Genomic DNA, 25,118 nt, shown 5'->3' on the forward strand with positions numbered 1-25,118 from the left:
GAGAGAAATGGAGAGAGGAGGGGAAGACAGAGAGAGAGGGGAGAGAAAGACAGACACCTGCAGACCTGCTTCACCGCCCGTGAAGCGACTCCCCTGCAGGTGGGGAGCCGGGGGCACGAACCGGGATCCTTACGCCGGTCCTTGCGCTTTGCGCCACGTGCGCTTAACCCACTGCCCCACCGCCCGACTCCGTTCGAACCGGGATCCTTATGCTGATCCTCACGCTTTGCACCACATGCGCTTAACCCACTGTGTTACTGACCGACTCCCATGAGTTAGTTTTAAACCACAGCTGTCTTCAGGTTTCAAACTCAGTCCCCACTTTGAGGAAACTTCAGTGCCATGGGGTCTCACCCACCTTCATCTCACTCAGCCACTGTCTCTTTCTTTCTGTTTGAAGATCATCCCAGATAGTAAAGCCCCAAGAACAACAGCAACCACCACAAATAAAAAATACATAAATGCATTTAACCTTAGGCCTTTATTCATATTTTAATCTATAAAACATGTATCTATATTTCTTTTTTAATTTATTTCTTATTGGATAGAGACAGAGAAATTGAAATGTGGGGAGACATAGAGAAAGAAAGAGATAGAGACAACTGCAACCCTGCTTCACTATTGGTGAAGCTTTGCCCTTGTAGGTGACTAAGGACTTGCACCTGGGTCCTTGTGCACTGTAATGTGAGTGCTTAACTAGGTGTGCCACCTCTATATCTATTTCAATATGTTTTAACATCTATTTTACAAAGTCTCAAAATTGGATTTCATATATATCTTGAAGGAAAATCTAGTACAACCCTGTGTCTTCTTATAAAGAAAGTGGCACTCAGAGCTCTTTGATTATACTAGTAATTAATAACGAAATAATATTAACATTATTTTGAGCATGTTGATGCATTTCTCCTGAATGCTGGTTGAGAGAGATTCTTCCACCAAGCCAAAAGACCTCCCTGGTTTATATCACTAGAAGAATTAGAGCACACATTTCTGCTCTAATTCAGTTTCGAATAGCTGCTTTATAGACCACTTTGTACTATGTTCAGCAGAATAGAGAATGCTGATGACACAGAGGGCTTAAGAATTTTGAGTGTCTGTATGAATTGATGACTTTTACGTTATAAGCAAAAAGAACTGTAAGGAAATTATATAATTTATTGTCTAAACTTGAACTTTTGACAGCAGTGACATGCCTAATTATGTCAAGACAACAAGGCAGATAATTCAGTTAGACAAAACCTGACATATTTGTGCTACATGTCAGTGAGGTTAGTACCTAAAGGAATTTGACTTATCAGATAATTATTCTAAACACTTTCTTTTTCACTTCCTACTGTCTTAAGACTTCATTACATTCATCCAACGCACGGACTTAGCAAAAATCGGCGCAAAGAGTTATGACAATTTTATACCAGACATTTTGTATAAATGTGTTTTCAAATGTGAAAGTAGGAGTCAAACTGTGCCCAGAGTTGACATAAGAAATACACATGGCAATGCTATCTCTTATATTGACTGGAGTATTCTATTTCACAAGGGATAAAAAAACTGTAACATGATGAATAATCACTATGAATCTAGTAGCTTGTAGAAGCTCTACACTTATCAGACCATGTCCTTGCACATAACCTGTTTTCACACTCACACTTTATATGATTTTTTTTTTTTTAACCAGAGCACTGCTTATCTCTGGCTTATAGTGGTGTGGGGAATTGAACCTGGGACTTTGAAGACTCAGGAAAGGGTGTCTCTTTGCATAACCATTATGTCATCTCCCTTCACACTGGGATATATCCCCCTGCTCCAATGCAACAATGCCAGTGATATGACTCAGGAGCTCCTTTTATATCTTCACTTCTAGGCAGCAGAGGTCACGAGTCAGGAAGTTGCTGGTGGGTGGAAGGTGTGGTTGACATTCCAACTCACCCACTCTATGGAGGATTCCATGTGACTAAGGTGGATGGATATTCTTGGATCTCTGGGTATTTTTAATAAATAATTTGGAAATGTTGGCAATTACTAACTCAAATTTATTTCCCTGCTCCATTTTCTGACTCTTTTAGGTGGACTCCATATATATATATACACACATCTGTTGATTTTACTGTATATTATATTGTCTGATGTCTCGATGTCTTTGTCGTCTATTTTTGCCCTTTTATTTGGCATTGAATAATTTCAAAGACAATGCTTGCAATGTAACTTGACTTTGTTCTCACGGAAACCTGCTACTAAGCTCTGCTCTGAGTCATTAACTGAATCTGTTATACTTGCTATTTCTAGAATACTCATTGTTTATCAGTTCCATTCTTACAGTTATTACAATGCTTTAAAGTTATCTAAGGTATGTTTATAATAGGTGTTCACTTCAATATCTGAGTCATCGAGATGCCTATTCTTATTGATGGTTTTCCCTTTGATTATTGATTAATTTCAGTTGAATAACTTGTATTTGTGTTAACTGTGTGCTGGGAATTTTTATTAATATTGTAGAAAATCTCTAGTTGTCTCTTTGTAAAGGGTATTAAACATAGCTCTTTGATAGCAGTTAAATTACTGCCAGATCTTTACCTGGGCAGACGACTTTAACAATGTGTCCTGGAACCCCACTTCTCCAAAGCCCTACCCACTACGGAAAGGTACAGACATGCTGGGGGTATGTATCGACCTGTCAACGCCCATGTCCAGCAGAGAAGCAACTATAGAAGCCAGACCTTCCACCTTTTGCACCCTGTAAAGATCTTTGGTCCATACTCTCAGAGGGATAATGAATAGGGAAGCTTCCAATGGAGGTGATGAGACATGGACCTCTGGTGGTGGGACTTGTATGAACTGTACCCTTTATCCCTCAATATTGTTGAACATTATTAAATCACTAATAATATTTTTAAAAGCAAGTTGAAAAATAAGAAGACACAAGCAGAAGTTGGATTGGGTTTGGCGTATCGCACCAAGGTAAAGGACTCTGGGTTGAGGGGACGGTCAGGTTCTGGAGCACGATATCAGAGGACCTAGAGGGGGTTGAGCTGTTATGTGGAAAACTGAGAAATGTTATGTAGTATGTACAAACTACTGTATTTTATTTTTATTGTATTTTATTGTTGACTGTAAACCAGTAATCCCCCAGTAAAGAAAAAAAAAAGGAAAAAAATACTGGCAGATCCTCCTAATCCTTCAGAATTTCATTAAATCTTTACTAGAAAGTTTTACTTTTATATTTAGATGTAGAACTTAGTCTTTACTGAATGAAATGACTCCTGTCCTCAAAGTGAATCCCTTTTTAGATAGTCACTGAAATCTTTGCCCTGTGGTTAGCCAAGATTATGTATGTGTCTCCACTTTGTGCCATTGGTGTTTCTGTTTTTATTTTGTGTTTTTTTTTTTTTAAGCAGGATTCCCAATCGTCAACTCTATTTAGGCAAAGAATATGCCATTATGGAAAAACCATGCTAAACTCAAGCTCTTACTCTGCTCTCACTTCTTTCTCTTTCTTTTTGAACTCGTTATTATGCTCTGACTTCATCTCCTTTCATAATGGGAAGGGGGGGGAGGTCTCTAGTTAGAAAGTCCAACTAAATGTAGGGTTTGTCTCATATCTTTCCCTTTTCTCAAATAATGACCAGTTTATACATGCCATTCAGCACTATTTAACTCTAATATTTACTTACTTATTGGATTGAGACAGATAGAAACTGAGAAGTGAGGGGGAGATACACACACAGAGAGACAGAGAAACAGAGAGAGACAGACAGAGAGAGAGAGAAAGAGAAAGAGAGAGAGACCTGCAGCTCTACTTCACTTATGAAGCATTTTTCCTGCAAATGGGGACCAGGAACTTGAACTTGGGTCCTTATGCACTATAGTTTGTGCAAATAACTGCCTGCCCCCTCTAATAATTATTTTTATGAAAATAAAACTTCTGTTATAATAGAAATTAGTACATGGAGACAGTGTTCTTCAGGGTTAATTGTATGCATGTGGGGGGCTCTGTTGTGATTCAGATGACACAGAAATAAATATATTTTCAAAAGATAAACTAGAATTTCTAATCATTATGCTTAAACAATAACCTGTAACAAAGTGAACCCTACTAGAAAATGTATTCTTTATGAACTTATTTCTATATCTGATGTTTAGAATTCTTTGTTTTCTAAGAAAACAGGAGTAGTAAGTATATATATGTAATTTATCGAGTATTTTGATATTATGGAACATTCTGACTAATAGTTACTGTCGTATGCTTTACATTGGTTTGTTCTAGCCCTTCCCCGCCAAGAGAATTGGATCAGTCTAGACAACCCCGCGCACCGCGCCCGCAGCCCCGCAGCCCGCAAGAGGCTGACGCCAGCCCGCAGGAGCCCAATGCCACCATGCAAGAGCCCGATGCCAACATGCTAGATCCCGATGCCACCACGCAAGAACCCGAGGCCAGCCCACAGGAACTGGCTCTCCACCGCGTGGCGACGTGTGATCCCTCCACACTGCTCGGCCACTGCGAGCAGGGCAGCAGACATGGCAGGGCCATAGGGCAGGGCCGCGGCGGCCTATCATGGCCGCCACCCCTGGGCACCTATGCCCACACCTTCTACAAAACTGGCCTGCCTGCCCTCTTGCTATAAATTCTGAAACCATCCCGGGCCTCCCGGACCCCCGGGCTCCCTGCCGAAACTGGGCACACGAGATCTCCAGCTGCCGGTGCGGTCTGAAGGCAGACAAGCTGGAGTACCCAGAGATTTGTGCAGAGATCGCAACCTGCAATTCCTAAAAGTGAAGCTGCGCGGGAAGCCACCTCCAGATGGTGAAACCCCCCCCCCAACAACTAAGACATTACAGATTTAAATTCGTGTTTAAAATGACATGTCTTCATAACAAAGGTTTCTCTCCTTGTGTATTAATGATCATGTTTATGTATATGTTTAAAGTTTAGTAAACAATAACTTTAAGGCTAAATTCTTACTAGTCAAAGTTAAATAAAAAAGGTTTTCAACATAATTCTCATAAAGATAAAATTAACTTACATTTAAAGTCTAAGGTAAAAATTAGTTAACAAGCAATATATTTTAACTAAGTTGCTCTAAACAAAAGGTTAAATAGACTTGTTGATATGTAAAACTCTCCATTACCTTCTCTATTAGAAATGGTAGATCGCACAATGGCTATGCTAATTATTCTCATGCCTGAGGTTTCCTTTCCTGAGTACAAGGTGACTCCATCTTGAATGGGTGTAACAAAAGGTTAAAAGACGTTGATATGTAAAAGTCTCAAATTCCTTCTCTATTAGAAATGTTGGATCGTGCAGTAGATATGCTAATGACAAGTTTTGTTTCATAGTAAGTAAATTGCAGCCAGCTGCCTTTGGGACTCTAGGCCATTCCCCACCCCCATGCAAATGCCCATCGAAGAAAGTACGCCCCCCAGAGACAAGAAATGTTTTTTTTAAGCTGATAAAGTTTAGCCCACAGAGACAGATATGGCCCCCTCAGGCCTTCCCTTAGCAGCACACTGGTTCTTGATACTATAGTCATTTAGTTAAAAAGAAAAGGGGGAATTGTCGTATGCTTTACATTGGTTTGTTCTAACCCTCCCCCCCAAGAGAATTGGATCAGTCCAGTTAATTTCGCGGGCCCGCTTGGCCCCGCCCCAAGGAACCCCGAGAGAGGGTTCCTGAGTTTGAGAGTTACAGAGTAAGAGAGAGTTCCACAGTTGGAGAGTTTCAGAGTGCCAGAGTTGCAGAGTTCCAGAGTGACAGAGTTGCAGAGTTACAGAGTAAGAGAGAGTTCCACAGTGGAAGAGTTTCAGAGTTCGAGAGTTCCAGAGTTGGAGGGTTCCTGAGTTCCAGAGTAAGAGAGAGTGCTTGTGCCGCCGCAAAGAGACAGCAGAGTTCTGTTTGGTGATTAGTTTGTCTTAGTTTATGAATCGTTGTTCCTTAATAAAGAAATACAGCTTCCCTGCCCAGCCATTGTCTCCGCGTCTCTGTTACCCGCCCGTGAAGCCAACCCGCCCGGCAAGAGCCTTCCGAAATTTTAACAACAAGTTACTAGGAGAAAATAAAAAAGAACTTAGTTTAAATAATAAACAAGAATATTTCACAATATAAATAAATAAACTATCTAAGTAGACACTTATTATTAGCTACAAAAATAACTTTATGAAGATGACAAATTCTTTCATAAATTGCAATTACACTCTTCAAAGATCTGGAAAAGGAGAAATGTTTTCTGCTCTTCAAGTGAAGTTCTACTAAATTCTCATGATAAAAATGTTTTCAGTATAAATCATTTCACTGTCAAATAGAATCTACTTGATTAAACACAGGGCAAAAAAAGAAGGATCAAAACATAAATTAAAATGTTTCAATCACCAGGCTGCCACCAATTGCTTTCTTATCTAATTTGAATTGTGCAGTCGCTAATCATATTTCGGCACTTTGTTGTCACCAAAGCATTTCCTGATATTATCCCCTTACAATGTTTTTCTCAGAGGCAAAATTAACATGGATGACAGCTTAATTGACATGTTTCCCTTTCTTCTAGTGTTGTTACGAATTTAAAAAATCATACTGTATTTTGACACTTATTTTGTAAAATATTTATATAATTGTAGCCTCTGAATCCTTTTCTTTTTTTTTCATGTTTCAAGACTATGGTCATAAACAAAATTAATATCAAACTTGATAACCTTATGTTCAAGAGATAATGCCTTTATTTCTTTAGCAGTATATATATTTTTTAACTTAGCACTAGGTAAGGAAGGGAAACCATCAGCTGGATGCTTCCTATTACTTTGTATGTGGGCAGAAACTGACTCTCTACTAGAAATGGAAGATTGCTTGTTTTATGTGTGCTTTTAAATTACCTAGATTTTTTTTTTTTTTTGCCTCCAGGGTTATCGCTGGAGTTTGGTGCCAGCATCCACTGCTCCTCGTGTCTTTTTTTTTTTTTTTTTCTTCTGTTTTTACTGGATAGGACATAGAGAAATTGAGAGAGGGAAGGAGGAGACAGAGAGGAAGAGAAAGAGAGAGACCTGCAGACCTGCTTCACTACTTGTTAAACAGACTCCCTGTAGATGGGGATCTGGGGGCTCCAACCTGGAGGCTCAAACTGGATCCTTGTGTGAGTACTTGGCACTTGTACTATGTGCACTTAATCAGGTGTATCACCACCCAGTCCCTTCTAGGATCTTTCAAAAACAAATGTAATCTTCTAAATCAAGTATCATGATAAAGCCAGCAATTCATGGAGGTTGGGAGACAGAGCTCAGTAGGTGGAGTGCATGCCATTTGTGGGGCCCTGGGTTTGATCCTGTTTTCCCAAGTGTGAGGCCCTGCATCTCCTCCCCAACACCATGTGGAGCACCATGAATAGTACCAAGAAGAAGAAGTAGAAGAAGCAGAAGGAGAAGAAGGAGGAGAAGGAAGAGAAAGAGGAGAAGGAGGAGAAGGAGAAGAAGCAGAAGAAGTTGTGAGCTTTTTAAAGCCCTTGGTAGTTTAGAAAAAGCAGATGCCTAAAACTATGCAGCCTGTGGCCCTGGGCTGTAGGAAGGATATACCAGATATATTGAAATAGTTTGAACATGAATGATGCTGCAGCATGGTGGAGTGGTGTCTCTCCTCTTTGAGTAGTAATTCTTAATACAGCTATTGTTTTACAAATTTATTTTGGTTATCTATTTTTTCAGTTTAATTATAAGTTTAATTAATTACAGGCTAACACTTTTACAAGGATATGTCTGCACAGTTGTAAGAAATACCCAGTAAAGTTATACAAAGGCAGAGGGATATTTTTATTTGTTTATTAATTTAGTGTTCTTTAGTGTTTAGTTTTACTTCCTATATATTAGTGAGACAGAGAAATTTCCCATGAGTGGTCATCCCACTTCCATTTATCTTGTCCATCTCCAAAACTCTCTCCCTTTACACTGTCTGAACTGGAAGACACTTTGAAGAGGGTTAAACCGGGAACGGCTGCTGGCTATGATAACATCACCCCAGAACTCATTCTTAACTTGGGCCCCACGGCAAAGAAGTGGCTCACTACATTCCTGTCCCACATCTTGGAATCCAAATCTATGCCCAAAATTTGGCGTCGTGCGAAGATAATAGCAGTTTTGAAATCAAAGGAAGACCCAACACTGGCCGCCAGCTATAGACCAATTTCTCTCCTCTCCGTGTGTTACAAACTCCTTGAGAGGCTGCTTCTGTCAGGAATTTCTCCTCTTACAGAGAAATTCCTATCACCCGCCCAAGCTGGTTTCCGCCCAGGAAGATCTACCTGCGAACAAGCCCTGGCCCTCTCAACTTACATTGAAAATGGATTCCAGAAGAATTTAAAGACGGGTGCTGTCTTTGTTGATCTCACAGCAGCCTATGACACAGTCTGGCACCGTGGTCTCCTAGTCAAGATCTCAAGATGCCTGCCTCCATGGGTGGCCAACACTATATCGTTTCTTCTCCAAAACAGAAGATTCCGGGTGCATCTGGGTGCCAAGTCTAGCAGATGGAGACTTGTCTCAAGTGGCCTCCCCCAGGGCTCTGTTCTGGCTCCTACGCTATTTAATATTTACATCAATGACCTTCCAGAAACTTCTTCAAGGAAGTTCATCTATACCGATGACATCTGCTGTGCAACTCAAGCATCCAAGTTTGACATCCTCAAGGAAACACTCACGAAAGACATGTCTCTGATATCTGATTACTGTAAAAAATGGCGACTAATCCCTAGCACTGCAAAAAACGGTATCATCAGTTTTCCATCTACACCATGCCTCGACCTCGCGTGAGCTTAATGTGCAGCTTGGCGATACGAGAATCCGGCATGAAGCCCAGCCAGTCTATCTTGGCGTTACTCTCGATCGCACTCTGTCATTTCACGAACATCTCATAAAAACTGCAGCAAAGGTGGGCGCGAGGAATAACATCATTGCAAGACTGGCCAGCTCCTCATGGGGCGTGAGCGCTTCCACACTATGATCATCATCTCTGGCATTATGCTATTCCACTGCAAAATACTGTGCCCCAGTATGGTTCCGTAGCCCCCATGTCCACTTGGTCGATTCCAAATTATATTCCTCCATGAGGATAATTTCTGGAACCATCCGTTCCACTCCAGTTCCATGGCTGCCAGTTCTTAGCAACATTGATTGCCCTGCCAGATATTTGTCGGGATGAGGCATCATCCAAGTTCATTTCCCAAGTCTACGCTCTACCGGACCAGCCAATATACGCGGATATCTTCGCTCACCCTGTTCAATGCTTGACGTCTCGTCACCCAATCTGGTCCCCTATGCCTACACTGAACTTCTCTGTTCCAGACTCTTGGAAACAGAGTTGGCAGTCAGCTGAGGTAAAGAACAAACACCTCCTCATCACAGACCCCTGCAAGTGTCAAGCCGGCTTTGACCTAGCACATTATGATTGGGCCCTCCTCAATTGCTATGGAACAGGCCATGTCCGCTGCGCCGCTATGTTCCATCGCTGGGGAGCCAGAGACGACCCGAACTGCCCCTGAGACTACAGACAGACTATGACCCACATAGTCAACGACTGCCACCTCTCCAGATTCAAAGGAGGTCTCGAAACTTTACATCAGGCTCAACCTGAAGCTGTTGACTGGCTACGGAAGAAGGGCAAACCCTAGAAGAAGAAGTAAGACAGAGAATTCATAAATCCTGAGAAATTGTATGGGAGGACTGTTTCAACTGAACCTAGAAGCTATCCTCTTCAGTCTGATTTTTATGTGGGTGCATTGCTCTGCAGATTTGGGGCGGTGTGTGATTCCACCACTCCTAGACCATTTAAACAGAAATAACCAAAGAAAAGGCAGAAAGAAGAAAGACACACCACAGGACTGGAGCTTCTCCTAAGCTGGATACTGTTGGGTCTTAAGCCTGGAGTGTGTGTAGGGTAAGTCATAGGTAAGGTGTCCCTGTGGCTCCCAGTTTGAATCTTTCCATTTATTTATTTATTTATTTATTTATTTATTTATGAGAAAGATAGGAGGAGAGAGAAAGAACCAGACATTACTCTGGCACATTTCCTGCGGGGATCAAACTTGGGACCTCATGCTTGAGAGTCCAAAGCTTTACCACTGTGTCACCTTCTGAACCACAAGTCTTTTCTTTTTAATTTTAAAAATACAGTTACATAATTGAAAACCTTCTTTTGAAAAAAATATTTAAGCTATTTATTTCAAGGAGAAAGACCCAGAGAGGGGAGATAGGATATATGACAGATGATAGATAGATAGATAGATAATAGATAGATGATAGATGATAGATAGATAGATAGATAGATAGATAGATGATATATATAGATAGATAATAGATGATAGATAATATATAGATAGATGATAGATAATATATAGATAGATTATGTATAGATAGATAGATAATAGATAGATAGATGATAATAGATGGTAGACAGACAGACAGACAGACAGACAGACAGATAGATGGTAAGCAGACCAACCAACCTACCTTCAGAGCTTTGCTTATCTCCAGTTTATGGTGGTGGTGTTAGGGATTGAACCTGGACCTCTGAGTTTGAGGCAACAAATACTTCATAATAAACCTTTAGCACTTACAGAGAGTACTTATGTCATTATCAAGTCATCTCCCTGCTCTTCGGATGAACTGGATAACAATATCTTATTCCAGGCCACACAGACTATGCCAGTTTGTTTCTACTTATCCTTTTACCTCTCCTTGTGTCACTTCTTTTTCTCATTTGATGAATAATGTTTTAAAAATTGTTTTGTTGGGTACATAATGATTTACAAGACAGTCGCGTCCACATGGCCATATTTCATATGTTCTCATTATCCCCTGATAGGCACATGCACATGGTTTCCACCATCAATTAGAGTCCTCTTCCCCTGTTGTTCACTTGCCCTTCCTACTCTCCTACCGAGCCCCCCGCCCCCACACACCACCATAATCCTTGGGCTCCTGCAACAGGCCATACCTAGTTCATTTTTACACTCTGTGTTTTACTTTTCCTAATTATTTCTTGAGATAAATCTGTTAGTGAGCTTTTTCCAATATCCCAAATAGTTATTCTCTACGGTAAACACACTTCCTGTTCATAGATGCATTGAATATGGGTCCCAGATTACATCAAATCAATGGGGTCTACAGTCAACAAAATTTATACCCCTTTCTCATATTAGGGAGCTACTCTCTTCCTTGATCCAGCTTTCTGGTCCTTTTTCCAGCCATGACATCATCTCCCCAGACAATAACTTAGATCCACCTGCATATCAAATTTCAGGCTCAGGGAAAAAAAAATAAACTAGTATAGCCCAGGCCCTTTGGAATATAACTAAACTATGCATACTAGCTGTTTACAAAATGGAGGAACACCCAACTCTTCATCTACACTATTTCAGCCTTTAGGTTCATGATTGTTCAACGATCTGTTTGACTTTGTATGGTAACTCTCTTTTCAGCCACCAGGTTCCAGATGCTAGCATGATGCTGACCAGACTTCCCTGGACAGAGAACCCCACCAATGTGTCTTGGAGCTCTGCTTCCCCACAGCCCTTCCCCACTAGGGAAAAAGAGGCAGGCTGGGAGTATGAATTGACCTGTCAAAGCCCATGTCCAGCAGGAAAGCAATTACAGAAGCCAGACCTTCCATCTTCTGCATCCCACAGTGACCTTGGTTCCATACTCCCAAAGGGTTAAATAATAGGAAAGTTATCAGGGAAGGGGATGGGATACAGAGTCTGGTGGTGGGAATTGTGTGGAGTTGTACCCCTCTTATCCTATGGTTTAGTCAATGTTTCCTTTTTATAAATAAAAAAATTTTAAAAAACAATGTTAATCTTATCTTAACCTCCTACCTAAACCCAGTCCACTACCTCATGAATCAATACATTTTTTTATGTTAAGAACTACATATTAAATATTTACATCTTTACAAGCCACAGGATCTCCATGGTCATTTAGGAAATTGCAGTATATAAAACGTTATAATGTGTAACTAAATGAAAAGTGTGTCGACAAGCTAATAAAAACTACAAGTATGATGAACTTAACCCAGAGGTCTACTTTCTAAAGCATCACTGGTCTTCTGAAATTAGAGCTTTCTGAGGACAAAGATTTTATCTCTTTTCCAATTTCAAGTACTTAAACTGTCTGGTAATAGGTATCCTGTAATTATGTGGATTGATTGGCCAGACATCTAGAATAAACATCTAGAATATCTCAATATAGAATCTGGAAACTCTTGGATCTTGCAGAAACCTAAATATACTGAGGGCTGGCAAGATAGTTCATCTGGAAAGTGTCTGATATGATGTGAATGTGACCTGGCTTTGAGCCCTGTCTCCATTCCCCTGGGGGAAGCTTTGGTGCTGTGATATTTTTCCCTTTCTCCTTCTGTCTCATTCTATCTGAAAATGCTCACTCAGAGTGGGAAAATCCCCACACACGGGCACACACACACACACACACACACACACACACACACACACACACACACACACACAGACACACACACCAAACAAAAACATGAGTACCTATTTAGATTGGTGATGGATTATTATACCTGCATGATAGAACAGACTCATGTCTGCAGTGACTCAAATGGTCCACCTCACTCTCATAGTGAATTTGGGTAAAATAAATAGATTCCTTTGTCTATTTCCTGGCTCGAGATTTTTATACAGTAGTGTGTTCTTCACCATCTCTGATTTGCCAGCTATTGTCACACTGAGTTATTCCCAGACATAGTTCATCATGCTTAGGTTAAAGAGCTCATTAACGTGGTACTCCTGCCACGCTGCCTGTCTTTGAGTCAGCTCATTTGTTGGAGTATTTTTTCGACCTTGATCGATGGGTGTAATTCATCAGTGTCTGATTGCTGGAGTTTAGTTTCCTTAATACTAACATCCCTTTGTATTTCATCTTCATGCCTCCATGAAGAACACAGGGAAATCAGAAACAAAGATCAGTTTGCAATGTGTAACCACCATCTATGTGAAGTGTGAGTACAAGCAACTAAACCTCAGAGAACTCCTACAGCCAGTGGGGCTTTAGACTGGTGTCGATTTTCCCCAGGATCACCTCTCATAAAGCAAGAGACAATTGGGCAAAGGTAGCCTCTTGCTTGCTTTAGTGTACAAAATACAAATACAAATAAAAAATAAATAAATAGTCATACAAATAAGAAAAAAAAAAACAGTTCCACAGCCGGAAGGCAACATTAAATAAAAATGATGTTCATAGCTATCCTGCCAGTCACTGTTTTTATAAAACATACTTGATATTTACAGCCACTTGGAGGCTGGGGAAAGAGTAATATTTTGAAAATATGTTTAATGTTTTGAGCCACTCAGTGGCGGCCACAAAACATCTCCTGCTAACATAGATTTAATGCTTACAGTCATTGGGTGGTTTCTTGTTAATTCTTAACATTTATTGCTGATTGGTGACTGCTCAAGCAGCTATCAGTGAAGTTTATGTTTAGGGACACACTACACTGCCACTAAAACTGTTCATACATTTCTCTCAAGGCCACACAAAAACTGTCAATAGCATTGCCTGGACAATTATGTCACTAATAAAAACAGAAGAATCAAATGCTTCCAGGACACAGTCTTAACACTCTATGCCTCCCCCCCCCCCCAATAGTTCTTCCTTGCTGTGCTCTGTGGACACTTCCCTGCTGACATCTAAGAGATCACAAGGCCTTGCCCAACTTCATCAAATGTGTTAAAGCGACAACAGCAGATTGTAAAGCCGAAGTGCAATCTGATAATTGGTGTTTCTTACAAATCAACAGCTTGTCTCCGCACATTAAGGTAAAAGAGCACACTGCACTGGGAGAAATTGTAAATTGGAAGAGAAGCCTATTAGGTTTTTAAATAAACTTCGGATCATTTGGAGCAAAGACAGTTATTTGTAAATATGAAGCTCATGTTCCTGAGGTAAGGGACTACATGGGACCAAATGGAGGAAGATAATTAGGTCCTCCACACATTACATAATCCCCAGCTAGTTTTCTGAGAATCACCCATCACATTGCTCACAGGAATTCATCTCCACTGTTTGAATATATATATATTCCAGGCATTGAGGTATTTATGGTACAACCACATTTTCCTTAACTACTTGCAAGCTCTGTGGGAGTAACTTGTTTTTACTTCTTATTCACGGCATCGAAACTAAAGCATAAAAGAGGTCAAGTAAGTCAGCAAACACACAACTCGAACTCTTAGCAAGTTCAACGTCCACATACTGCAAGAGTAGAACACATTGCCATAGAATTCTGTCCTCTTTTACTATAGATGTATTTTTAAAGTCAGTCCCAGGAATAGCAAAGATATGATACAGCATGGGGAAGATGTTTCAGAAATCAGCATGTTGGCAAAAATGGATTCTTGCTTTACTGACACATCCTAAGTCATCTTTCGTCTATGACAGCAAAATATGACTGGGTTCAAAAAAAAAGTACAAGGGAAACTCTAAGTAATGAAGAACCAATCATCAAAGCATATGAGTAGTGAAGTAGAGAGGAAATCACTTTTAGGAATGCCACAAATCAATTAGGACTCAAACAGAACCACACCTCACCTCCTGCCCCCCCTTGGTGATATTCTAGAATAGTTTAATTCCAGGGTGTAACTGAGGTACAGGAGGCTAGGCTTTTCTCCTGAAAAGAAAAAAAATGGAGATGGGGGATTTAGAGAAGAACTATAGTAGTTCTGAATGAAGTGAGGATGGAGAGAGGTGTTGGTCTAGAAATGGCTTGCCATGAGGGAAACATGTATGTGTGGCTGATGGCCCAGCCTTGGGACTTAGGGCCTTGAAGAGATGAGCACAGTGGGGCAGTGAAGAAAAAAAATCATCAGTGAAGAATTTTTCAAGCCAGAAATGGAGTTATCAGGGCACCCACAAGGAGTCTGGAGGGAGAATAACAATGATAGGTTGTCCGCAAGCAATCTTAATAATGAGAACAAGATCACTTAGGAAAAACAAAAAGTTAGAAACTGGGTGAAAGAGGTGGCTCACAAGTATATTGAACATGTTGTATCAGAACTGAGGGTCAGCCAGGGCACTAGGCAAAGCCAACAACAGAAAGACAAAAGCAAAACAGAACATCATAAATGTCAGATCTCTCTTATTTTTATTATATGTATTTATTTATTTATTTATTTATTGGATAGAGACCAACAGAAATTGATATGGAAAGGTGGTACAGAGGGAGAGAGACAGAGAGACATCTGCAGCCCTGCTTCACCACTCATGAAAGGTTCCCCTTACAGGTGGGGACCAAGGGTTTGAACCTGGGTCCTTGAGCATTGTAATGTGTGCACTTAACCAGGTGTGCCACCACCCAGCTGCAATGCTAGATCTCTCTTGTTGTGGGTGGTATTGTTGTTATAGCTGTTGTTGTTGTATAGGACAGAGAGAAATTGAGAGAGAAGGGGAAGACAGAGAGGAGGAAAAAAAGACAGATACCTGCAGACATGCTTCACTGCCTTTGAAGCGACCCCCTGCAGGTGGGGAACTGGGGGCTTGAACTGGGATCCTTACACTGGTCCTTGCACTCCAAGCCATGTGCCCTTAACCTGCTGCACTACTGCCCAGCAACCCCTTCATTATTATTTTTATGTTTATTTTTTAGAGCAGAACACTGCTCAGATATGACTTGTCACAGTGTTGGGAACTGAACTTAGGATCCATGAGCTTCAGACATGAAAGTCATGTATAACTATTATGCTGTCTCCCATGAAATGAAACTATCCCATTGTTTTATTTCATCTCTTTATTTACTTCACTAAGAATAATCCCTTCCAGTTTCATTCACTTTCTCCCAAAGGGTACAATAACACTTTTTTTTTTTAGATTGCACAGCAGTACTCCATGCAGTATATATACCACCGCTTCTTTTTAATTTTTTAAAATTTTTTTAAGTATTTATTTTATTTTATTTATTTATTCCCTTTTGTTGCCCTTGTTTTATTGTTGTAGCTATTATTGTTGTTGTCGTTGTTGGATAGGACAGAGAGAAATGGAGAGAGGAGGGGAAGACAGAGAGGAGGAGAGAAAGATAGACACCTGCAGACCTGCTTCACCGCCTGTGAAGCGACGCCCCTGCAGGTGGGGAGCCGGGGTTTGAACCAGGATCCTTATGCCGGTCCTTGTGCTTTGCGCCACCTGCGCTTAACCCGCTGCGCTACAGCCCGACTCTCTTTAATTTTTTTTTTACTTCTCTTGTTTTGTGTGTCCATAGAGATAAAAAAAAAAAATGGGAGGAGGGATGGGTGAGGGAGAAGGGAAGATAGAAAAGGAGAGAAAGAGAAACACCTGGATCATTTTTGTACCACTTGTGAAACTTTCTGAAGATGGAGTCCTGGGTTTTGAAGCTTGCCTCTTCCACATTGTGATATTTGTGATCAGTTGAATGCACCATTTCCCAAACCTGCTATCTCATGACTTCTTTACCTAGTCATCCTTTGATGGACATTTAGGTTTCTTCCACTATTCAGTCATCGTGAATTATGCAGCTATGAACATAAAGGTGCATACGAGTAAGCGTGGAATAAAATTCATACATCAACTAAACTAAAACAGTTATACTGTAAACTAAATTTAAGACTCCTAAAGACTTCTTAGAAGCCATTAATCCTAGAAAGGGATATAGTTTATTGCAAAGGGTTTTAGAAGTCCAAGAGTCATTGCTATTTTCTGTTACACTGGAGTTTTCCATACAGAAGTAGAGAATATACCATAAACAACACTTAACAAATTTACTGTGACTATTACATAAACCAGGAAACAGACTTTTCCAGTTGAACCACTTGATGTGTAATTATGTTTAGGAAATAATAGGTATTATTTAACATGTTATAATTTATAACCTTCATCCCCTAAAATGTATCACTGCAACATGATGATGAATTTTCCAATCATATGCCTGAAATAGATTAACTCAGACCAAGGGAGAGAGTAGAAATCTATAAAGGGATTTAAAGAGGTTCAACACTTCAGGACTCAAAGAAAAGTAACTTAAATCGCGTATCCACAATCGTCAGCTGTTAAAGAAGGCACAGTACTGTAATTCACTGTTACTCCAGTGATCTTAAAGAATTAAGACTACATTCATAATGTCCAAATTTGTCTCCAAGGAGTAACTATGAGTTGGGGAATATCTGGATCATTAGGCAATTTCCTTAGGTCAGACTGAAAGCACTTTGTCTCTGAATATTACTTTCCTGGCATATTGGATGTGGCACAAGATAGTAGGAAAGTGACCTTTGCCTCACACAATCCATAGACCCGCTAGGCTATTCTTCAGCTTGCAGAAACTCAATATACTTCACAGTGTGGTGAGTCTTACATATTGAGTTTTTCTTTCAAATCTCTACCTTCCTTGTTCATTCTCCCTTGGAATAGTTAGAGTCTTTAAAAATTTCACTTTAGTTACTTTTTAGCTATAGCTTTTATTTTGATTGTATTTTCAGAGGTTCATCCACTACTGCTAAGTTCACATTTGCAAACTAAACTTTGTGCCCAAGGTTCAAAATATCTTGCGCTCTTGTATTATAAAATAAGACACCATGCCATATGTATTATTATCATATTTTTTCTTTTGTTTTTAAATATAACAGAAATATTATAAATTATGGATGGATAGCTTTTCCTGGAAAATGCCTCAAACTTGGGTATATAAACTTGATTTTGAGGGACTTGGTGGCATACTTTGTTGAGGGCACATGTTACAGTGCAAAAGGACCTGGGTTTAAGCTTCCAGTCTCCACCTGCAGGAGTTAGGCTTTGTGAGTGGTGAAGCAGTATTTCAAGTGTATCTCTATCTCTCCCTCCCCATCACTCCCTTCCCTCTCAATTTCTGGCTGTGAAGCAGTATTACAGGTGTCTCTCTGTCTCTCCCTCTACATAACTCCCTTCCCTCTCAATTTCTAGCTGTCTCTATAATAAATAAATGTTAATAAAATTTTAAAAAGAAAAACAAAACTGATATTGAGACGTATAGCAACGACAGCTCTATTCCTAATGTGGTTCTAATGAGGCATTCCACTTCCTAATGCACAGTAACTATTTAGATAAACCAGGGAAGATCAGAGAGACATAAATTGCATAGAAGGTATGTGGGAAAGGAAAAACAGAAGGGAACAAAAACTGGGGACAACATGACTTTAGAGCAGTTAACCACTTCCTTATGGTAAGAAGGGTATGTTTGTGAGTGGGTTTCATATTCACTAGGAACATACACATGTCTTCTGGAAGCCTTACAGTTTGGTATTAGCTTTAGATGTGGTCAGATAAAAAGCAGAAACAACAAAGGACATACATCTAACTGGATCTCCTGTGTTTTTCATTTAAAAGTATACAGGAAAATTTGTGGGAAATGACACATGTAATGCATGGAATATATTTAATTTCTTTTTTAAATATTTATTTATTTATTCCATTTTGTTGCCCTTGTTGTTTTATTGTTGTAGTTATTATTGTTGTTATTGGCCTCATTGTTATTGCATAGGACAGAGAGAAATGGAGAAAGGTGGGAGAGACAGAGAAGGGGAAAGAAAGATAGACATCTGCAGACCTGCTTCACTGCCTGTGAAGTGAACCCCCTGCAGGTGGGGAGTCAGGGTCTCGAACTGGGATCCTTACATCAGTCCTTGTGCTTTGCACCACCTGTGCTTAACCTGCTGCGCTAATGCCCGACTCCTGATATTTAATTTCTATATTTGATTTTCCAGCAGTGTTTAAAAATTTTAAGAGTGCATTTGAAAAGAGCATAGGATGTAAAGGGTAGTCCAAGAATATCTGAGTGAATTCATAGCATGTGTTACAAAGTATTGACTGGAGTCTCTTGTATAACCAGTGAAGAACTTCAGAAATGGCAGATGACAGAAAGATTTTAGGGAGTCTGTTCTTCCAGAGAACTTTCTGCTTATCTCATGGTATACCAGTCAACAAAATTCTAATCCAACATCACGAAGTTGAGGTCAGCTTGTTTCCTCACTGACTTATGCTTCTGATTTTCCAGAATTACTTCCCTCTGCAGGCACTAGTTGTGAATCAAATAGAAGGCTCAGAAATCCCTCCCTTTATCCTAATTTGTACCAAAGAACATATGCTTAACTCATATAACTGCAATGTCTAATATCTCAGGGGGGGTGTATGTGTGTGTGTTTTAAGGATACAAATTTGATAATAAATGTCAGTTGAGGTTTATGTATTCATGTAAACATCTCCTTTTTACAAGGAACAATCACATGGTTAAATAATTTATGATTGAATGATTATTTATAAAATAGAGCCGTATTCTTAAAAGAAAAAAAAATCTGAGTTTTTGTCAAATACTATTTACAATTTTCTCCCCCTGTGGAATTTCTTAAAAGTATCAGTGGGCTACTTTCTAATGAACCCTACACTGCTTTGCAAGTGTACTTCTCAATCTCTAACAGTCATAACACTGCATAGAAGAGGCACCTCAATTTGATGTAGTCCCATTGGTGTGTTTCTGCTTTAGTCTTCCTTGCAATTGGGTTTGATTCATCAAAGTTGTCCTTGAGGTGTAGGTGGGAAAGTGTTTTACCAAAGTTTTCCTCTAAGTATTTGATTGTTTCTGGTCTGACATCTAGGTCTTTGATCCATTTGGAGTTGATTTTTGTTTCTGGTGAGATAAAGTGGTTCAATATCATTCTTCTGCATGTTTCAACCCAGTTTTCCCAGCACCATTTATTGAAGAGAGCCTCCTTTTTCCATTTAATCCTTTGGGCCCCCTTATCAAAGATTAGATGCCCATAGGTGTTGGGATTTACTTCTGGGCTTTCAATTCTGTTCCACTGGTCTGTGTGCCTATTTTTGTTCCAGTATCATGCTGTTTTGATGATGATGGTTTTATAATATAGTTTAAGGTCTGGGAGTGTGATGCCTCCAGTTTCTATGAGAGAGAGCTTATGTCCACACGTATCCATAAACTACTGCAAAATATATACCTGAAAGCAGTAGTACACTAGAGTTTGCAGTGAGTACCTCCCTAACACTTCCTCTCCACTCTTCCAAGCTTGGGATCCATGATTGCTCAACAAATTGTTTGGCTTCGTATGTTAACTCTCTTTTCAATCACCAGGTTCCAGATGCCACCAGGATGCTGGCCAGGCTTCCCTGGATTGAAGACCCCACCAACGTGTCCTGGAGCTCAGCTTCCCCAGAGACCCACCCTACTAGGGAAAAAGAGAGGCAGACTGGGAGTATGGACCGACCAGTCAACGCCCATGCTCAGCGGGGAAGCAATTACAGAAGCCAGACCTTCTACCTTCTGCAACCCTCAGTGACCCTGGGTCCATGCTCCCAGAGGGCTAGAGAATGGGAAAGCTATCATGGGAGGGGGTGGGTTATGAAGATTGGGTGGTGGGAATTGTGTGGAGCTGTACCCTCCTACCTTATGTTTTTGTTCATTAATCCTTTCTTAAATAAAAAATTTAAAAAAAAAAAAGAAGAGGCACCTCAGGAATGTAGCTGAAAAATGAATCAAGTTCTTCCTTCTCGAGTTCCAGAAATCACACGATAAAAATTTAAAATTAAAAGAATTATTCGGAACTGATTTCTCAGGCCATGAAGGCGATCTGGTCTTTGAATGCTTGCTAAGGTCACAGCAACAATTTCAAATGACTTGGTAGTAAATTGATGTGACAACTCCTACATCTACTAACCTGCTTTTGCCCTTGGGGGAGCCTGTACCATCTTCCTTGCCTGTTTGGGATAGTTGCAACAGCAGCAGAAACTCTCTGAGGATCATCAGATTTAGGAAACATTATCTGTGACTCACAAATGAATTGTAAGAGTTGGTTTTGTTAAAATTCGGAGGCTCTAGCTGGCTGGTCTTGCTTCACGGGCAGGTAACAGAGACGCGGAGACAATGGTTGGGCAGGGAAGCTGTATTTCTTTATTCAGGAACAATGATTCATAAACTAAGACAAACTAATCACCAAACAGAACTCTGCTGTCTCTTTGCAGCGGCGCAAGCACTCTCTCTTACTCTGTAACTCTGGACCTCTGGCCCTCTGCAACTCTTCAACTCTCCAACTGTGGAACTCTCCAACTCTCTCTCTGGAACTCAGGAACCCTCTCCCGGGGTTCCTTGGGGCGGGGCCAAGCGGGCCCGCGAAATTAGCAGGACTGATCCAATTCTCTTGGCGGGGGAGAACTAGAACCCAATGTAAAGCATACAACAAGTTGGGAGTTGGGCGGTAGCACAGCAGGTTAAGCGCAGGTGGTGCAAAGTGCAAGGACCAGCGTAAGGATCCCGGTTCGAGTCCCCGGCTCCCCACCTGCAAAGGGAGTCACTTCACAGGCGGTGAAGCAGGTCTGCAGGTGTCTCTCTTTCTCTCCCCCTTTCTGTCTTCTCCTTTCTCCATTTCTCTCTGTCCTATCTCACAACGATGACATCAATAACAACTACTACAATTAAACAACAAGGGCTACAAGAGGGAATAAATAAATAAAAATTTAAAAAAAAAAGAATTGTAAGAGTTTCCAGATGCAACCTAAAAGTGATGAGTGGTTTTCTATAATAAATGTGCTAGAAAACAGAAGTTATTTAGAAATAAATTAAAGGTTTGGCAATGGTGTTTGTGGGGTAAAAATTTGTCACCAACACTATCACTGAACCTGAAATCTTTAACTCTGGTCTTTTTAATTTTATAATTTTTTATTACTTTTTATTGCCACCACTATGAAGTCACCACTCATGGTGGCATTTTTTTTTTTTTTACTTTCTATTTCATTTGAGAAAATAGAGAGAAGGTCTGAGGGTAGGGGGAGATAGAAAAAGAGAAAGATTGACACCTGCAGAACAGTTTCATGGCTCATGAAACTTCTTCCTTTTAGATAGGGAACCTTGGGTTCTCATTTTTTACAAATATTTTTACTTGTTTATTTTGGATAGAGAGAGATACATTGAGAGGGGGTAAGGAGAGATAGAAAGGAAAACAAAGGGGAAGTGGCACACACATTATGAAGCACAAGGACCAAGCTGCTCAAGGAACTCAATTCAAACTCCCAGCTTCCCATCTGAGGTGGACGGGGGGGGGGGGGGGGGGGGGGTCACTTCACAAGCGATGAAGCAGGTCTGCAGGTGTCTTTCTCTCTCCTTCTCTATCTCCCTTTCCTTTCTCAGTTTCTCTCTGTCTTATCCTATTAAAAAAAAAAAAAGGAAAATGCCTCCAGGAGCAGTGGATTCATAGTGTCATCACTGAGCACCAGCGATAAGCCTGGAGGCAAATAAACAAGTAAATAAATAAAGAGGGAACAAATACCTGCAGTATGTTTCCTTGTAGCTTGTTGTGAAGCTTTTCACTGCAGGTGGGGAATAGGGACTTGAACCCAGGTCCTAGCTTAGTACATCATATGCACCCAGCCAGGAGACTACCACCCACCCTCTTAGGTCTCATCTGTCATACTATTGAACTTCTCAAATTTAGGTTGACAATTGACATATTGGGATTTAGGTTTGTTTGCTTTAGATAAAGGGAAGAGAATGAAATAGATCACAACAACGAAATTTCCTTCAATGCAGTGGGGACCAGGGATGTCAGTTGATAGTAAATGCAGATTATTAAGAATGATGGTGGGGGTTCGGGCAGTAGCACAATGGGTTAAGCGCAGGTGGCATGAAGTGCAAGGACTGGCGTAAGGATCCCGGTTCAAGCCCCCGGCTCCCCACCTGCAGGAGGGCCACTTCACAGGCGGTGACGCAGGTCTGCAGGTGACTATCTTTCTCTCCCCTTCTGTCTTTCCCTCCTCTCTCCATTTCTCTCTGTCCTATCTAGCAACGACGACACCAACAACAATAATAACTACAACAACAATAAAAAGGGCAACAAAAGGGAAAGTAAATAATAATAAAAAATTAAAAAAGAATGATGATTACACTATACCGCCACTAAAGGTATGTGCTTTCTGTATAGATTGATATCATAACTCTTCTGACATACTTGTATTTACAAAGGAAATCATACACTTTCTGGACACGTCCAGATTCAGATGCGAAGTGTATTCTGAATAATTCACTCTGAAACAAGAATGCTTAGTTGAGATTTAGTGGGTATTTGGTATTGGGTATTTGGTATTTTGAGTATTATCTTGAGCACTGTCATTTAACTACAGATGAAAACAGTTGTACCTTTAAGATGGATGAACACTATTTTGGGTTGCAGATATGGTATATATGTCAGGCTGTGAAGTATAAGCATTGAAAAAAGCTTCACATCTTATGATAGAATTTTGATTTGCCTACTCACCCACTGGAGACATCTCTGGAACACTGGCGACATAAGGTCCATCCAAAAACTTTGGCTCGTTGTCATTAATATCCTGGACTTTGATGATGAATTCTGACTCTGGCTCCAGGGGCTTACTGGTTTCTATGTCCACAGCCTGAGCACGAAGTGTGTAGAAAGGTTTTTCTTCTCGATCCAGGCTCCTTATTGCATGGATGTCCCCCGTGGTTTCATCAATGGTGAACACAGTGCCAGCACCATCTCCTGACAAGGTATATTTGACAGTGCCCTCTCCCTTGTCTAAGTCAGAATGGAGCTTTGGAAGGGAGAGAAAAGCAGAGAGAAAAAGAAAAGCGTCATTAAAAATGACCCTATGTTTTAGAAAGGCATATTTGCACTGTAAACTTTTATCAAAAACTTCAACAAATACTTTATGTTTTTTATGAATTTTTAAGATATATTCTTTTCTTTGGTTTTTAATTTTTATTTAGAAAGTGGAAATATTAACAAGTCCATAGGAGTACAACTCCACACAATTCCCACCAGCAGAATTCCATATAACATTGCCTCCCTTGAAGGCTTTCCTATTCTTTATCCCTCTGGGAGTATGGACCCAGGGTCATTATGGGGTGCAGAAGGTGGAAGGCTTCTGTAATTGCTTCCCCGCTGAACATGGGCATTGACAGGTCGATCCATATTCCCAGTCTCTCTCTCTCTACCTAGTGGGGCGGGGTTCTGGGGAAGTGGGGCTCCAGGACACCTCAGTGAGATTGTCTGCCCAGAGAAGTTCAGTTGTCATCATGGTAGCATCTGGAACCTGGTGGCTGAAAAAAGAGTTAAGATATAAAACAGAACAAATTGTTGACCAATCATGAACCTAAAGGCTGGAATATTGCAGAGGAATAATTTGAGGTCTCTGTTTTGGAAATAGCTAGTAGGTCTATTTTAGGTATATTTCAAAGGGCCCATGACTTTATTAATTTTTGCCTGAGCCTGACAGCTAATATGCATGTGGACCCAAGTTACTTCTTTAACATTTTAGCATAAAAAATAGATACATGGTTCAGATCCTGAAACATGATGGCAGAGGAGGACCTAGTAGGGGTTGAATTCTTATATAGAAATCTGCGAAATGTCACACGTGTACAAACTATTGTATTTACTGTTGACTGTACACCATTAATCTCCAATAAAGAAATATAAAAAATAGGTACCTGGGAAAGTTGAATACATATCTAGTGAACATTCACATACTAATTTCCAAGAAATTTCATCATTTCCATTATTTTCAATTTACTTGACTTGCCATTTTTATAGTCTATATATAATTTGTATATATTTTTCATTTACTTTTTGTATCTTTTGGGGAGGTTAAAATATCCACAAAGCTAATGCACAGGTTTTAAGTATGCTATTTCTTTTCATCTTTAACTAATGTTGTCACAAAAATAATTTAGTTCATAATACCAAAGCTTATTCTCTCAAAAGAGAACTCTAAACATATTGAGTCTTTCACTTGATAGGAAAGTGTCACACATCCGTTTCATTAGAAACACATTTTATTTGTGTAGTGTAAAGTGTCTCATTTAGAATGGACTCCCTCATGGTCTGGGAGATGGTGCCGTGAATAAAGCCTTGGACTCTCAAACATGAGGTACTGAGTCCAATCCCTGGCAGCACATGTACTAGAGTGATATCTGGTTCTTTCTCTCTCTCCTCCTATCCTTCTCATTAATAAATAAATAAACTAAAATAAGTTAAATAATAAAATTGACTGCCTTGCAAGTAGTTCTGCATGTTACTAGGTCAAATCATTGGTGCCCTCTTTGATTAACCTTTCAGTGCACAGGGAAATTGTCT

The 25,118-nt window shown here is 40.2% G+C and overlaps 1 protein-coding gene across 5 annotated transcripts in view; it reads right to left on the bottom strand.

Moving 5' to 3' along the window:
• The window catches only part of CDH12 (cadherin 12), a 1,156,262-nt gene that overhangs the window by 229,898 nt on the left and 901,246 nt on the right, over nt 1–25,118 (bottom strand). For all 5 annotated transcript variants that reach the window (XM_060191184.1, XM_060191183.1, XM_060191185.1 and 2 more), the window contains one exon: nt 23,280–23,574. In XM_060191184.1, the coding sequence (XP_060047167.1) occupies nt 23,280–23,574 (295 nt within the window). The remainder of the gene's footprint in view (nt 1–23,279; nt 23,575–25,118) is intronic.

Source organism: Erinaceus europaeus, chromosome 5, assembly GCF_950295315.1.
Source record: "Erinaceus europaeus chromosome 5, mEriEur2.1, whole genome shotgun sequence".
Lineage (NCBI taxonomy): Eukaryota > Metazoa > Chordata > Mammalia > Eulipotyphla > Erinaceidae > Erinaceus > Erinaceus europaeus.